At 41.7% G+C, this 17,500-nt stretch overlaps 1 protein-coding gene across 5 annotated transcripts in view; it reads left to right on the top strand.

The window, feature by feature from the left end:
- The window catches only part of wu:fb16f03 (eukaryotic translation initiation factor 4 gamma 1), a 31,082-nt gene that overhangs the window by 2,479 nt on the left and 11,103 nt on the right, over window positions 1–17,500 (top strand). The window contains exons 1-12 of one of the 5 annotated variants that reach the window (XM_053646497.1): window positions 2,131–2,394; window positions 2,518–2,929; window positions 3,049–3,135; window positions 4,237–4,434; window positions 6,863–6,947; window positions 11,963–12,102; window positions 14,396–14,488; window positions 14,651–14,735; window positions 15,512–16,447; window positions 16,582–16,664; window positions 16,798–16,996; window positions 17,170–17,303. In XM_053646497.1, coding sequence (XP_053502472.1) covers window positions 2,864–2,929; window positions 3,049–3,135; window positions 4,237–4,434; window positions 6,863–6,947; window positions 11,963–12,102; window positions 14,396–14,488; window positions 14,651–14,735; window positions 15,512–16,447; window positions 16,582–16,664; window positions 16,798–16,996; window positions 17,170–17,303 — 2,106 coding nt within the window. In that variant the 5' untranslated portion in view covers window positions 2,131–2,394; window positions 2,518–2,863. Of the gene's footprint in view, window positions 1–2,130; window positions 2,930–3,048; window positions 3,136–4,236; window positions 4,435–6,862; window positions 6,948–11,962; window positions 12,103–12,559; window positions 13,403–13,431; window positions 14,113–14,395; window positions 14,489–14,650; window positions 14,736–15,511; window positions 16,448–16,581; window positions 16,665–16,797; window positions 16,997–17,169; window positions 17,304–17,500 lie in introns of those variants that run through there. The other 4 variants (XM_053646498.1, XM_053646496.1, XM_053646500.1 and 1 more) reach the window with 4 other exon arrangements.

Genomic DNA, 17,500 nt, shown 5'->3' with positions numbered 1-17,500 from the left:
TAAAACAGGGTTCATACAATTTACATTTCATGTTTTAAATGCAGAGAAAGAAGTCCCCTCCACACACACACACATACAGTACGTTTACATGGACAACGATAATCCGATATGAACCTGATTAAGACGATACTCTGATTAAGAAACTAGCATGTAAACAGCAATTTTTAATTACTTTAATCCGATTAAAGTCATACTCGAAGTAAACACAAATGGAATTAAGACGTGTGGAGTATTCCTGTTTTAGTCGCATTATCGACGTGTGTTACAGACACGTACACACCTTAATCACACTATTAACATCATGTGGGAGTTTTCACCGCATTGTGTGACAGGACACGATCACACACGGCAGCGCTCAACCGTTTTACGGCAAACGAGAGCACGGCTGCGTCCCAAACCACATACTTGCCTACTATGGGTCTATAGCAGGAGAAATACATGTATCTCGGCTACTATATAGACGGTAAGTGCGCGGATTGCGACGCAGCCCACGGCTTCAAGCAGTTGTCTATTTGCACGTACAGCACGACAAATAATTAACTGCACTTGAAGCGTTCATAAAAAATTTAAATAAAAATACCCAAAACTGTAAACGGTACCATAACGAAGACGTACTGTATGTCGATGCGTGAAATTCTGGAGGGACGTCGGACGGCGTGGCGCGGTGACGTAATGCCGTGTACTGTTAACAGAACTATGTTCTATAACATGTAAAACAGGAACATGAAAGGAATATTCTAAAAGCGACTCATGTAAACACCTTAATCGCAATATTGTCTTACTCAGAGTAAAGTCAATAATTAGATTACCGCTGTCCATGTAAATGTAGTCAGTGTGTGTGTATAAAGTGTGTATTCTTTGGTTGAGCATGACCAGTGGTTTGTGACCAGACTCAAATGTTAAAAATCTGCATTTCTGTTTACCTTGAACAGCCCATATTATGTTTTATAGAACCATAAAACTAGAAAATGCAATAACGCAACACAGAAATTAATTCATACACAAAAATCCCACAACATTACAACGGTGAATCGGATATGGTTGATTCATTTCAGAAGAGCTGGTTCACTAAATTGAATCGATCGGCTCAGGGACGCTGCCGGCTGTCAACCTGCTCGTGGTTTAGCTGAACGCGAGACTAGTCACGTGCTCCTCTCTTTCTTTTCCTTTAGTCCTTTTCTCTTTATTTTTCTTTTTAACCCTGTCAGCATGATTTTCTCTTTCATTCTGTCTCTCTAAACCAGTCTACCTTTTTTGGGGGTCTCATTCGGGTTTATGTCTGCTACTTTCTTTCTTTCATCCGGCCTTCCTTCTTGCTTTTTCTTTCTTTTTCTTTTTGTTTTTTTTTTAATTATATGATGTTTTACACTGTCCTCTCATTCTCTTTATTCTCTCTGTTCACTCTTTTATCGTTTTTTTTTCCTTTCTGAATCACATTTTGTGTGGATTATACTTTAGGCCGTACTTGCAGTTGCATACATACAACAAAGTAATTTGTTATATATTAAATATATGTTGGCGATGCAACGGGCGATATCGGGGTCAGCAAAAATGAGGTCATGTCCCTATATCGTACGATAAGTCGATAACGTAATTATTGTGAATGGCCTACAGCCATGCTAACCACTCCAACACTCTGTCTAGCTCATTACCATGAGCCGAAGCATTGTTTATAACTTTCTAGTTATATAATTAATCAAAATATTTATGTGAGCTGCACTTTGTGTCTACAGAGACGAAGAGCTGCAGCCCGACGCGTCTTTCTTTTCTGTCTCTTAACTCTTCAGATGCTTGTTGTAGATTAAAGATTAATATTAGCAGTATTGGGCTGAAGTCTGTGATACAACATGATGAAAGGGTCACGGTGTGTTGTCGTGTTTCCGGGTTCTGATCCGGACATGTCGTAGATACGCACATCGTGCTGTTAGTATTTTGGAGGAGCATCACGCTTATCCCCCTCTCTGCATCACGACTCAAATAAACACGTCTTGATGCGTTGTTTTCTGTCGTATGTAATAGGCTTGTGCACTTCAGTTCTGCGAGCACTGAGACACATGCACTTCCAAAAAAAACAAAACAAAGTAATGTTTAATTAAAAGAGTAAAACAAGTTAAATGACTTTTTTTTTTCTCTTCTTTTCTTTATTGGATTATTGTCATTGTAATTGTTAGTTTTGCATGTAAATAGTTTGTGGGGGGAAAAAAAGAAAAGGTAAAGAGAGCTAAAAATAAATCATGGCCTTCACGTCCAGTTCAAAACCCCACCTTTAACCGTTTATCGCGCGGTAAACCGAATAAGATGATTGTGTTGCAGATGCAGTGTTTGTGTTAGTGTTTATAACTGATTACTGACACATGATGGACAAACTCCCCTCCTGAGTTCACGCTCATGCTGGTATGTCATGGCTGTGGAGCCAAAGGTCTCGACAGAGCACGCAGCGTTCATCTTCCAGTTCCCAAACAGGGCCACATGTGATTTGAATCGTGTGTGTGTGTGTGTGTGTGTGTGTGTGTGTAGGAGGTTCCCAAGTATATTTCGACATTATGCAATCGTCAGATGGCTGCTGATGTACTCGGATCATTTCTCAATCTGATCTAATGAAACTGAGTTGTCATCATGTAATTACGCTAATTCTGACACAACCTTAAGGCATTATTATTACTATTCTGTTTAGCTACCTTTTATTGTCATTTTGCTACAAATAAATTGGAAGAAAATGCTGATTGAGTCCAGATGGCTCAGATATACACCTGTTATCATTAATGTTTGTGTTTAATATTTTTGTTTTTAATTTCTCTCTGTCTCTCTCTATAGAATTTCTCAGTAGGAGACTGAGCCTGACCTGGACGTGGATCCAGATGAAATGAATAAAGTACCAGGACCCCTGTCCTCCTCACCCCTCCCTGCACCCTCCCCTAACCTGCCCCAGGTAAAGAAGATACCTGTGAGGTTTTATTTTCTTATAACAGAATGCATCTAACATAGATCAGTTTTAAATAGATTCACCCTATACTGCAGTGTAATCCACTTCCTGTTTCTCATCTCTAGCCTAACTTCTCACCCACTCCACCCCCATCTATGGTTTTTGCCACGCCCACTCCTCCTCCAATGAACCCCACAGCCCCTACCCGACAGGTATGTCACCGTGCAGGTGCATTAAAGAGTCAGTTAAAGAATCAGTTAAAGGTGCGTTAATTAAAGAATCAGGAGCGGAAATGAATCAGTTAAAGTATCAGGTGCGTTAAAGAATCAATTAGAGTGTAGGTTACATTAACGATTCAGTTAGAGAATAAGGTGCATTAAGGAATTTATTAGGAAATCAGGTGCAGTAAATAATCAGGTACATTATGTTGCATTAAATAATCAGATAAATGAATGAATCAGTTAAAGAATAAGGTGCATTTAAGAATCAAATTGTGTCATGTGTTAAGGAATCAATTAAAGATTCAGATGCATTAAAGAATCAGTTAAAGAAGCATGTGTGTTAATTAAAGAATCAGGAGCAGTAATTAATCAATTTAAAAATTGTTTGCATTAAGGAATCAATTGAAGAATCAGTTGCATCAAAGACTGAATTAGAGTGTCTGGTACATTAAAGAATCAGACTCAGTAAAGAGTCAGTCACATTAAAGAATCAGTTAAGGTACCAGATACATTAAATAATCAGAGGCATTAACAAATCAATTAAAGAATCAGATCCATTACTGAATAAAGTGCATTCAAGAATCAAATGGCGTCAGGTGCATTAATGAATCGGTTAAGACGTCTAGCTCATTAAAGAATCAGATGCACTAAAGAATCAGTTAAGAATCAGATGCATTAAATCATCAATTAAAAATTCAGGTACATTAAAGTATCAGGTGTGTTAAAGAATCAGTTAAAGCACCAAGCACATTAAAGAATCAAGAATCAGAATTATTCAAGATTCAATTAAAGAATCTGATTCATTAAAGAATCGATCAAGAAATCAGGTGTGTTTAAAGAATCATGTGCATTTTAAAAAGTCAGTTAAATTATGTGTGTAAAAGAATCGGTGACTATGTTAAACAGTACTTGTTCCTTGGTGTTGGCAGATAACAAACACCTGTTCATGAACATTATGCTCCATCTGATGGATGCGTGTTCTTGTGAATTCAGCCAGGTTTCAGTGTTCTTTTAGATGAATACAGAACAACTCTGAAGTTCTTGATTAGTAGTGCAAATTGATTCTAAAAGGTGTAATACCTCTCATTTTAGCCGTACTACCCAGTTCGGCCTGCATTACCCACAAACCCGGCCCGAGCCCAGGCAAGCTCCGCCCCCCGGCCCATCCCTCCACCACACGGGACACACACCTCTCACGTCTTCCAGCCAGGCTCCCAGATGATGATGATCCCATCGCAGACAATCAGCTTTCCTAACTCACAGGGGCCCGCCTACTACATTCCTGGTCAGGTGAGTCCTGATATTAATCCCTGTGTTTAATGCTAATACCGTTTCATTGTGTCCGATATCATAATACTGAGCTGAGACTAGTTTATATTCTTATATTTATTTGCAATTGTTATTTCTTTAAAATTTGGAGTGCCTCAAGGATAAACTCTAGGCCCAATCAAGATTAGAAAACAAAGTCTAATATTCAATTCAGTTTTATTTGTATAGAGTTTTTAACAATGGACATTGTCCCAAAGGAGCTTTACAGAAATATATAAATTCAGAATATAGATTTTAAATGTATGAATCTGTCCCTAATGAGCAGCCAGAGGCGACGATGGCAAGGAAAAACTCCCTGAGACGATATGAAGAGGAAACCTTGAGGAACCAGACTCAAAAGGGAACCCGTCCTCATCTGGGTAACACCAGATAGTACGATTATAAATAAATCCCTTCTATAAATGTGCTAATACTACACGCTCAAATAGTGCAGTTGTGTAACCAGGAAATTCGTTACAGTGTAAAAGTGAATGCAGAACTGTTTGTGGCAATTACAGTCCTAAATCTATCATAGCAATTATAGTCCTGATGCCATCACAGCACAACTGCTCATATGAATTGAGGTCCAAACCCATCTTTATGGTTTTAAGTAGAACCATCCTCAATAATCTCAGTGATCTTTAGGCTGCATCATGTGGGGACATCCTCAGCAGCAGCATGTGACTTCTAATAGATAAGAACTCCAACCAGAAGCACGTCATCAGGATCATAAAAGACCAGAAGTTCACTCAGGTGCTGTGGCACGGGACTATTCAGGGCTTTTTAGGTCAATAGTAGTATTTATAATTAAAACGTATTTATTATTAATTTCACTGGGAGCCAATGCAGTGTGGGTAAGATCGGGGTGATGTGTCGTATCTTCTGGTTCTAGTTAGGACACTAGCAGCTGCATTCTGGACTAACTGGAGCTTGTTTATGCTCCTACTGGAACATCCAGACAGTAAGGCATTACAGTAATCTAGTCTAGAGGTGACGAAAGCATGAACTAATATTTCTGCATCGTGTAGTGACAATATATTTCTTATCTTAGCAACATTTCTGAGGTGAAAGTAGACTATCCTAGTAATATAATCTACATGAGCATCAAATGATAGACTGCAGTCAACAATCACTCCAAGGTCTTTAACTGCTGCACATGATGAAACAGAAAGTCCATCCAGAGTTACTGTGAGATCAGAAAGATTACTTCTAGCTACACGCGGTCCTAGTACAAGTTCTTCTGTCTTATCAGAATTAAGTAAAAGGAAGTTAATAATCATCCAACGTCTAATGTCCTTTACACATTCCTCAACTTTACTAAGCTGCTGTCTGTCCTCTGGCTTCGCTGAAACATACAGCTGTGTCTCATCAGCATAACAGTGGAAGATAATTCCATGTTTACGAATAATGTGACCCAGAGGTAGCATATATAAAGTAAAAAGCAGTGGGCCTAAAACAGAACCTTGTGGAACTCCAAACTTGCCTCAGTATGCACAGAGATGTCTCCATTTACATCTACGAACTGATACTGATCGGTCAGATAAAACCTGAGCCAGGAGAGGACTGTTCCCTTAATGCCAACAACATTTTCTAATCTATCAAGGAGAATAGTATGATCTATAGTATCAAAAGCTGCACTAAGGTCGAGTAACACAAGCAGCGAGACACAACCCTGATCAGAGGCCAGTAGTAGGTCATTTACTACTTTAACTAACGCTGTCTCTGTGCTATGATGAGGTCTAAATCCACAACTGATACATTTGAGTTTTATTCCTAGTTAATTTTGCTACAGTATTAAATGAGAACCTAGGATTAGTTTTGTTATCTTCAGTTAAAGTGGAGAAACGGACTGATCTAGCAGCACTAAGAGATTTTATATAGTTCAGCAGGCTCTCCTTCCAAGCTGTCTGAAATACTGCAGATTTGTCGACTGCTCTGTTTTAAGGTGTGCGTGTGTGATCGTTATACCAGGGTGCTAACTTTTTCTCTCTCATTATTATTATTTTTTCTGTGGAGCTACCTTATCTAGCGTGTAGCGGAACGTTGACTCTGAGCATTCAGTCGCCTGATCAAGGTCTTTGGGATCAGACGGTGATCCAATCATGGTTGATAACTCGGGGAGGTTACTGATAATTAAATAAGAAAATTGATTCTCTGACGTGAATGTACGTTTGATGCGGTAGCATGGCAAGGTGCATATATTATGATCGATAGGCAATTTAAACGAGTCTGGTACTGTAGAACCTGTAGAAAAAACCGTATCATGAAATAATGAAAAAAATGAACTAAACGAGGCGCTCGCCTTCTGCAGGTGAGGCTAGTTATGAAACGTCTGAGAACAGAGAGATTCTTTTCTGGTGCTAACAAATCAAAACTTATCATCTTTTTTTCTTTTTCTTTTTTCTTTCAGTACCGCCCCTCGTATGTGTCTCCTCAGCAGTACCAGGTCGCTGGGTCTCCAAACTTTTATCCTGGAAGCAGTCCAGCTGAGTACGGTGCGTATACACACACGCGCACACACACACGCACATACACACACGCACACAGTGGTGCTTAGTTTGAGGCCAGTTCTACATTGGCATGCATTTGAGTCTTTGCATAGCGACACAGTGGATTGGTTGTATTAAGGATTCAATTAAGTTATTTTTGAATTTTATTTTGAATGGTAGGCATTTTAGTGTTTTCTTCACTCAAGAGATTCAAAATTACTAGGAAATTACTTCTCTGTTCCACCCGGAATAACCTGCAGCGTGCAACAGGGAATCAAGGTCTCGGTCCGACTGCGCATGTGGATTCTACGATTTTGAGCTCACAGTGCGCTTTGGGAAATCGACGCTTTGGATCGGCTGTGTATGTGCACTTACTGACCATGGCCCTAAGGTACACTACACGCCAGCTTCTGAATATAAAACAGAGCTCTTATTGTCTAGCCAAAGACTCTTACAAACTCTGGAGACGCTGGATTGCTACGTCCTAAACCATATGTCCATCGGGGTTTGAGGTGCAGTTTTGCTGTCTCATTCTCTCCTAGCATATTTGTCTCTACCTGTCGACATGAGACTAACAAACTGCTCAATACTGGTGTTGATCACTGTAATTTAATATGGGCTCCCCGCGTTGAGAATGTTGTCTCCGCTTCAGAGCCAGGCCTGTGCCACATTAGTTAATGCCCGCTACGTGAATAACAAGGAGCTGCTTTTATCGGATTTTCTTACAGATTAAAAAGCTGGACTTGTTGTTTAACGGAAACCTGACCTAAAGAAAATGATGGACTCCTGTTTAACCAGATCACTCCAGCGGGCTTTGGAGTATTTGACCTCCCGAGGTCATCTGGCATTATTGTGGTTTACAACCTGAAGTTCAGCATGAGCTCTCTGTCCGTTCCCCAGTTTCCATAATTTGAATGCCTGGTCTTGAGTATTTCCGCTCCTATATCCACCATTACCGCTACAGTCTATAAACCACCTAAGGCTAAGACACATACAGTTTTTATGTCAGAGTTTGCTGATTTCCTGTCAGTGTTGAGAATGAAGTTTGACAGACTTCTAATTGTGGGTGATTTTAACATTCATGTGGACCGGAGTGACTCTGTGGCGGTTAAGGAATTCCTGTCGCTACTTGATTGTTTTAGCTTCACACAGTTTGTAACTGACCCGACTCATAACAAGGGCCACACGCTGGATCTCGTGATTGCAAACGGCTGGTTTGTATCTCAGTTTTCATCTATTGACACTGGACTGTCTGATCATTCAGCTGTCTTTTTTTAATCTGGAACTGTATCATCCATGTGAGCCTACCATCCGAACAGTACCCTTCCGGAAGTGGAAGTCTGTTGATCGGACAGTTTTCTCCGATTCGGTTGTTTCCACTTTAAGCGATCTTCATCCCTCATCGCTGGAGGAGAAAGTCCTGCAGTTAAATTCTGCTCTTTTGCTCCTCTAAGGTCACGTAAGGTCACATTCTCCCGCTCTGCTCCCTGGTATAATGACAATCTGCGTTCTAGAAAGGCTGCTTGTTGGAAAATGGAGCGTAAATGGCGTCTTACTGGCTTGAATGTCTATAATCAAGCGTGGGAGGATCTTCTGGGTGATTACCGAGCATTAATGGAGACTGAAAGATCCTCTTACTTCTCTCAGACTATTGTAAACAATCAAAATAATCCCAGACACTTGTTCCAAACCATAAACAGATTGCTTCAAGTTAATGCTGTTACCACCTTGCCTGTTTCTCAGCAGCTATGCAATTTTTTTCTTCAGTTTTTTAATTCTAAGATTGATAATGTTCACAAAGAAATTCCTGTCACACCTGACTCTGCCCCTTCACTCCTTCGTCCATCTGGGTTCACTGGTGTTTCTTTCACTCATTTCTCCCTGCTTGATTCTAAGCTCTCACAAGGGAGGAATCCAGCATGAAATCAACCACTTGCTTGCTGGATCCAATTCCCACAAACCTATTTAAATCGTGCTTCGATGTTTGCTGCCCTGCTATCCTCAGCATTATAAATGAATCATTGGAGACTGGAGTCGTTCCGGCAGCGTTAAACGTTGCTGTTGTAACAACTGTGCCAAAAAAAAGAAAATGCTGCCCTGGGATATTTTAACAATTTTCGTCCCATCTCAAATCTTCTGATTTTGGCTAAAATACTCGAGCATGTTGTTGCCTCTTAATTGTGTTATAATTAATAACCTCTTTGAACCCCTTCAGTCAGGTTTTCGTAAACTTCACAGCACTGAAACGGCATTGGTTAAAGTTACCAATGACTTATTGATGGTCTCTGATTCTGGCACTACTTTCATTCTCTTTTTTTCTTGATCTTAGAGCTGCCTACTGTGGATCATGGTCTTTTCCTTACCTGCCTTGAAAATGTATTTGGTGTGTCAGGGACAGTTTTAAACTGGTTTAAATCCTATTTTACTGACCGTTCCCAGTTTATTTCTGTGGGTGGCTACAGGTCTGACACTAGCTCTGTGCTCACTGGTGTTCCTCAGGGATCAGTTTTAGGCCCTTTACTTTTCAGTATTTATGTATCTCCACTTGGGCATCTGCTGCGATCTCTCGGCCTCCGTTATCACTTTTATGCTGACGATACCCAAATCTACTTTCACTCAAAATCTGGTGAAAAATGATGTTGATGTTTTTCTTTCCGAATGTATTTCTGAGATAAAAACATGGATGAATAACTTTCTGTGCCTGAACAGCGGGAAAACCGAAGTTATGCTTATAGGTTCCCGTCAGCAAATTCTCAAAGCTGCTCCACTGTCTCTGTGGGTTGATGGCTCTGTTCTAGAGACCCAAAGTAAGTTGAGGAACCTTGGAGTAATTTTTGATACCAGTCTTACATTTGATTGTTTTGTTCAGAGCACTGTTAAAGCATCCTTCTTTCACCTCAGAAATATAGCGAGACTGCACCCTGTGCTAAACTTCTCTCTGGCTGAAAAGCTGATAAACTGATGTATTGTCTCTCATATAGATTACTGTAACGCCGTTTTAGCCGGCGTTTCTAAATCCACACTCGCTAAGCTTCAATGTTTACAAAACTCTGCTGCCAGGATCCTGACTGGGACCAGGACATGCAATCATATTACTCCTGTTCTGGAGTCCTTACACTGGCTCCCAGTCAGGTTCCGTGTCCATTTTAAAATTCTGATGCTGACATACAAAGCATTACGTGGCTTGGTTCCTCATCATTTATCTGCTTTATTAATCCCTTACACCCCAAATCTCAGACTGCGCTCCTCAGTGTAATCGGTTAATCTGTTAACACAAACACGCTTAAAATCTATGGGTGACAGGGCTTTTTCTGTCTATGCTCCTACAGTCTTCCTCTTGAACCTATGACCTTTTTAAAGCTCAATTCAAGACATACTTTTTTAGACTAGCATTTGCTTGCTGATGTTTACTTTAATTTTTTATTTTTCTATGTACTGCTTATTTTGTGTATAGCACTTTGAGACGCTGCTTTTAAAGGCACTCTATAAAATAAACCTTATAATAATAGGTTAAACCTAGGTAAAACATGCCAAAAAGTAGAGTACCTGGATCTTAATTATTCTTATAGATTTGTGTGTTTATATGGAGGTAGACTTTGTATTTAAAAAGGGAAAAAAAAGGGTTTTATTTGTATGATTGTGTGACTTGCACTACCCTCCAGGCCACCAGGGGGTGCCGTGCGCTGCCATTTTTCAGATTCTCAAGATTAAATTAAAGCTTGTCAGTCAAAAGGCAGTCGGTATGATGAGCATGTAAATGCGTGCACACATTCACGTGGAGTTATTTTTATCATGTTGCTGAGGGACAAACACACACACATACACACACACACTGCAAAAAATGCCAGCCCACTCATCCGTGTAGATCAAATCTCACTCCTGGTGGATCACTCAGGACTAACTGAGGCAGAGAGGGAAAAGAAGAGCAGAAAAGAGAAAGGGAATAGTTGGGCTAGCTGTGGAAGTAAGAAAAAGAGTGAGGGAAGGACAGGAGAAAAGAGGAGAGGAGGGACAATGGGGAATAGAGCGTCCAGCAGCAGTACTGATGGTATGTCCCCGTGTGTATAAGTTTTCTACTCGTTCACTTGTCCTGTCACTTCGTCTGCTCCCTCTTTTCTCTGACTCCAGGTCACTCCTCCCAAAAATTCTCTCTCTCTCTCTCTTGGTCTCTGTATTTCTCTCTGTGTCTATCTCTCTCTCTCATCTTTGTCTCTGTTTCTCTCTCTCTCTGTGTGTGCGTGTTCCTCTCTCTCACTCTCTCTCCCTCCCTCTTTCTCTCTCCTTCGTCCCGTGTGTGATTATGACTATATTTAGGCTTGAGTTCTCGCTCCTCCACAGCAGCAGGTCATGAGTGTGTATGAGACAGAGAAAATACAGAAATAAAGAGACACTTTCAGAAGTTGGATTTGGGGATTTTTTTTTCTTTTTTTCCTTCACAATAATAATGGGCAAACGGCCAAATATTTAGATCACACTATGTTTTATAAATTTCACAGCATCAGTATGCATCATGCTTTAATCTGATTTCGCATGGACTGTATTTACAGACTGATATTTATTTCCCATAAACTCTGGTTCCCTGTTCAACAAATATCAAAGCCAAATGAAACTTTACCTCAACATGTACGTTTAATTATGTAATATGTACATTTCTTGTTAAATGTGAGGGAAAAATTCTTAAAGGCAAAGAAAATGTTTTATGGCATTGAGTGAGCACTGCTTTATCATTAAACTCTCAGAAACAAAGGTACCATATAGAAATTTTTCCCTTGTCGCTGGTGTGGCTACTGTCTCTTTATATGTTTAGTGTGTGTGTGTGTATATCTGTATGTGTATATCTCTGAAAACATAAATCTAATGAACCTTACCAATGATTTAAAATATATCGTTTGACCTTACTGGCACCTGATGTACCTTTTGAAACTTTATTCTAAAAGCTTAATGGACCCTTGATGGAATAAATTGATCATTTAATTTTTTCATTTTTTTTTAAAATAAAGTTTGTGTGTGTTGTGTTGTAGCTGGAGCGTACTACCCCGCCCAGCCCCAATTCACGCCTCCTGTAGCCCCGGCACCTGTCTTAATAAACCCTGCCCCCCAGCAACAGCAAGCCCCGCCCCCTCCACAGCACGCAGCACCGGCCAAACGAGAACGCAAACAGGTGAGCGCTCGTCATCATCTGCTGTTCTGCTAAAGAGAAACACAAGTATTTCATAGAAACATCACTGCACGTGTTAAAATATCTTTGTTTTTTTATTTCTCAAAGTTTTGCAGTCAGGAATGTGATTGATGTAGACAGTGGTGTGGTTGTGTTGTGATTAGGGTTAAATTGGGCAAAGTTCACAGGAGAGGAGCTGAGTTCTGTGCTAGAATTGGAAGGACATGAAAGTAATATGAATGAAGTAAATATAGAGTAAAAATAGAGTGTGCTCTAGTCTTTGATCTGGACCAATATTAATGCTCTAGTCTTTATAATCTTTATAGTCTAGTCTAGTCTTTATAATATATAGTCTTTGTAAACCAATATTAATGCTCTAGTCTTTGGTCTGGACCAATATTAATGCTCTAGTCTTTGATCTGGACCGATATTAATGCTCTAGTCTTTGGTCTGGACCGATATTAATGCTCTAGTCTTTGGTCTGGACCGATATTAATGCTCTAGTCTTTGGTCTGGACCGATATTAATGCTCTAGTCTTTGATCTGGACCGATATTAATGCTCTAGTCTTTGATCTGGACCGATATTAATGCTCTAGTCTTTGGTCTGGATCGATATTAATGCTCTAGTCTTTGGTCTGGACCGATATTAATGCTCTAGTCTTTGGTCTGGACCGATATTAATGCTCTAGTCTTTGGTCTGGACCGATATTAATGCTCTAGTCTTTGGTCTTGACCGATATTAATGCTCTAGAGTAGATCTCATCATTTTACTACCATCATGTTTGATCTCTAGTAATTTTACTACTGGAGTCTTCGGTGTATAGTAATAGTACTAGTCTAGTCTTTGATGTCTTTTTACTGCTTTCTTCCTTGATCTTTAATAATATTTCTGCTCTTGTCTTTGATCTTAATAGTACCCTTACTGCTCTGGATGGCAAATCTGTGGTTTGCTCATTTCTATCATAATGTTTCGCCGATCTAGTTTAATAAAATTTCTGCATGGTTGCTGTTTCTTTGCTGAAAATTGGAAGTCTCCGATGTAGTTTTGTTAAATTCTAGAGTAAACCGCAGCTCTAGTCCTGTTAGTCATACGAGTCTGGTGTTTATGGGGGCGTGCAGCTGGTAGACGTTTAACGGGGTGAACTTTGACTCGCTGGACGCTCACAGTACTGCAAGCCAACCCCTCCTGCACGCTGCCCATAGTGTGTTAGCAAGTCTTTTAGCTAACGCAGCGGAACAAGACGAAGGAGAAGGAAGGAAGAGGAGAATGACAGAGCAGGGTGGAAGACTGGGGCAAAAAGAGTGAGCAACAGGGAGTGTGTATGTGTGTGTGAATGTATGTATGTGTGTGTGTGTGTGTGTGTGCGCACGCGTGTGTGTGTGGTTAGTTAACTTTATGAACAAAGCGCACACACACCTTTAGCTGTTAGCTGTCATGATACTGCACAGTCATGCTGCCATTCTAGGCTTTGCTATCTGTGGCGTGTGTGTGTGTGTGTGTGTGTGTGTGAGTGTGAGAGAGAGCGAGAGAGAAGTCAGTCAGCACAGCTCAGCAGCTCCACGTGGCTCGACTCCCTTTCCCACCCCCTCTCAGTCCCGGAAGGGGAATATCCTCCCCATATTTGTCTCTCTCTCTCTTTTTCTCTCTCTGTCTGTGTCTGTCTCTCGCTCAGTGGGTGTGTACACATTCCACTGCACTCATTTCACAAGGCCTCTCTCTCTCTCTCTCTCTCTCTCTCTCTCTCTCTCTCTCTCTCTACACACACTTTTTCTCTACGTGCATGTGTGTGCGTGTGTGTGCGCATGTGAGAGAGCTAGAAGGCCCGGGGTGTGTGTTCGCATTTAGGTGTTGGTGTGGGCGTGTGCGTGTACAGAGTGTACGGACTGGGTTTGGACTCGGGCTCCAGGACTAGACAGGCCTTCGGGCCTTTAGCGCTGCTAGCAAATGTGCTGGCTTGTGTGTGTGTGTGTGTGAACTCGATTGCATCAAGCTTTTCACACACTCGAGTTAGGTAAGATGGACAAACAGCTGCTGGATTTCACTGTCTGTGTGTGTGTGTGTGTGTGTGTGTAGTTCTACCTACAGTCAGAGAAAAGTCTAAAGAGAGTGTGTGTGTGTGTGTGTGTGAGAGAGAGAGAGAGAATGCGACTGGATTCGCTCAACTCCTCAGCATTCCTTAACCACCTCTTTTTTTTTCTTTCTTAACTATCACTTGTTCTCTCTCTCTCTCTCTATTTTTTCCTTGTTTTAAAGCCTGCATGTGAGAAACGTTAATGCAGTTTTTTTTCACTCAGATAAGGATACGAGACCCTAATCAAGGAGGCAGAGACATCACGGAGGAGATCATGTCCGGGGGCCGCAGCGCCTCCACACCTACGCCTCCACAGGTAACACGCTCTTTCATTACTAAGAAATTTCCATTAAAAAAATTTTAATTAACGCTTTTCAGAGCCACTGAAATGTTTTCACACTGTCAAATTCGTCATTCAGTGCCATCCACAAAATGGACACACACGTGTTTTAATTGATCATTTTCTCCTCTTATCCAGTCGGCTCTACCCATGTCAGAGGGCGGAGCCATCACAGAGTCTAATGGTGAGAAAGCCACACCTTCTGTCACAGCAGCCAGAGCAGGTAAGAAGAGTATCGACGGGTGAATACACTTTTTTTCTTTTTCTTTTTTTTTTTTTTTCTACCTTTTGGTCGTGATTAAACACACACACACACATGCTATGTAGTGTCCAGCTGGTAGGTTTCTCACTCTTGTGCCACGTAGTCTCACTACCGTCTGCTTTAAGTTTCAGTCTTTGCTTTAATCGTATCTCTCATTATTCATTTTCAGCCCGCGTGTCTTTCTTCCTTTCTTTATTCGAATGGACACGGCATGATTTTTAACCCGGACGTTCTTTTCTCAGTCTGCCAAGCTGTCCCAGAGGCCGATTGGGGTTTTAAACGTGTTTGAAATTTGTCTTGAAACTAATGACGCGTAACACGAACGGCGAATTGAGCAAAAGCCAAGCCATTGATATCGCAAGCTGAGATTGCTCAGCAGATCCCTCAATCCAGTTTACCGTCCATCATGTTTGTGTAGGAGGGCAATGACGAAATGTAAACGCAATAATATGGCTCCTATAAGAAATGTATTTGCCAGGTCAAACTCAAATATTAGGGACAGTGAACTAACTAAATAAATAAATGAACATGGCGTGATTCCTGCCAGTGCATGGTATAAAGACAGCTGCTTTTCTTTGCCTTAGATCTCCAGGGCTCTTTGCAGAAGACAATTCTCGCTGCCCGTGTCCCCAAAAACCGATCCTTCTACCACATTTTTCTCGTATTTCTTTACAATTTGGTGCAGAAACACTTGCTTTGACATTCAGTCCGTTTTTGGCTGTTTTCTGTCTTTATAGATGACAGGGTACAGCCTGTAGTGTCCCTAGAGTTCCCCATTCCCCCAGGGGAAAGCCCTATCCCAGATGCTCCGCCCACCCCGCCTCCCACTAGCCCAATCAGTGACACTGTTGATGCCCTGCTTCCTGGCATGGAAGAAGCCACGCAACCCAAAGATGCAAAACAGCAGGAGCCAAAGTCCTCATCAGGAGAGGTTCCTTCAAACATTAACGGTTCTACTGAGAATGGGGTGGAGCCAGCAGCGGTGTCTATTCATCTTCCTGTTTTAGGGGCGGAGCCAGCACTGGAGTCTCCAATCGCACAGCCAGAGGAGCTGCAACTTGTAAACGGTTTAACTGCAGACGCCAACAGGGACGTCAGCCCTCTTGCCGAGCCTGACGTCAACAAAGAGGCTCCACCCATTATCGAGGAATGCTCAACACGGACTACCAAAACTGCTCCTCCTGTCGTCAGGGAAACCCCCGCTCAGGTCGTCAGCGAGACGGCGCCACTTCCAGCCATCAAGGAATCTTGTGTCCCGAGTGTCAAAGAAATGCCAGCTCTTAAGCCGACGCCCACTCCGGTCGTCGCTGAGATTTCCACTCCTGTTGTCACAGAAACCCTGTCTGGTGTTGCCAAGGATACCACCTCATCAGCTGTCAAAGAGATCCCTGCACCAGTTGCCAAGGTAACCCCCGCTCCAGTTATCCTGGAGACTCTGGTTGTAAAGGAGACGCCTTCTCCAGTTGCCACATTAACCAACGAGCCTATTGTAAAAGAAACTGTTGTCGAGGAGCCTTGTCCTGTTACTATGGAGATCCCAGAACCAATCGTCAAGGAAACCCCAAGTCCCCCTGCACCTGTGTGTGTTGCTGCTAAAGCCACGCCTCCTCCTGCTCCTGACCGAGTAGACACGCCCCCTCCACCAACAACGGCTCCGGAGAGCACTATGCAAGGTACATGCAAGTTTTAAATTTTTTTTTGAAAGATTCAAGAAATTTTGCAAGCTAGTAGCGATTTGCTTTTGTGTGATGATGATGATAATTGCGTTGCTTGTCCTTACATAACCCTTCTTAATTTCTCCTTTCAGCTGTTTCTGTGCCAAAGAAGAAGAGGAAGTTGAAGGACTTAAACAAGAAGGAGACTGGTGATGTGCTGGATGCCTTTAAAGAGGTGTGTGTGTGTGGGTTTGTGTGTGTGTGTGTGTGTGTGTGTGTGTGTTGAAGTGGATGTCTGCATACGTGCTGACAAATAATAAAAATGAATGTCATAATTCCCTGCCACCCCATCCCCCCCTTCATATTAGCCACCACCACCAAAGCCAGAGGCCATGGCCCCGGTAAAATCAGAGCAGGCTGAGCCTGCCCCTGTAGCTCCACCCCCTGCAGAAGAAGTGGAGGAGACATGGGAGGAGAAGGAGGATAAGCTCGATGCTGAAAACATCCAACCGCCGACGAGTCCTGCACCAGCCACGCCCACTGAGCAGAAATACCAGTACAAAGAGGGTGTGTTAATAAAACCCGTCCATTCGTTTAATAATAAAAAATACATAACACTTTTTTTTTTTTTTTTGTATAAATGAAAATATTTGAGTCCGGTTATAGTCGAAGTGAAATTCTTGTAAAAGCATGGTGTGTGTGTGTGTGTGATGGAGTTTGTTCTTGTCTGATCCTCACAGAACAGTGGAAACCTCTGAACCCTGAGGAGAAGAAGAAATATGACCGAAAGTTTCTGCTGGGCTTTCAGTTCATCAGTGCTAGCATGCACAAACCAGAGGGGCTACCACACATCAGTGATGTGGTACTGGATAAGGTACATCCTGCACACACGCGCACACACACACAGACACACACACAGACAGACAGAGTTCAGTAGGTGTGTCATATTTAAAGTCACCCAAAACCTGTTTTAAAGCCATATTTTGCCTGTGGTATAATTAAATTGCATGCCAAATGTAAATTCTGTTTGGATGCATAGCTTTCATTTGCATACTTCGTTAGCATAATTTA

This window comes from Ictalurus furcatus, chromosome 17, assembly GCF_023375685.1.
Source record: "Ictalurus furcatus strain D&B chromosome 17, Billie_1.0, whole genome shotgun sequence".
In the NCBI taxonomy this organism is placed as follows: Eukaryota; Metazoa; Chordata; class Actinopteri; order Siluriformes; family Ictaluridae; genus Ictalurus; species Ictalurus furcatus.
Note: the sequence above shows the minus strand (reverse complement) of the source record. Positions and strands in the feature narration are given on the sequence as shown.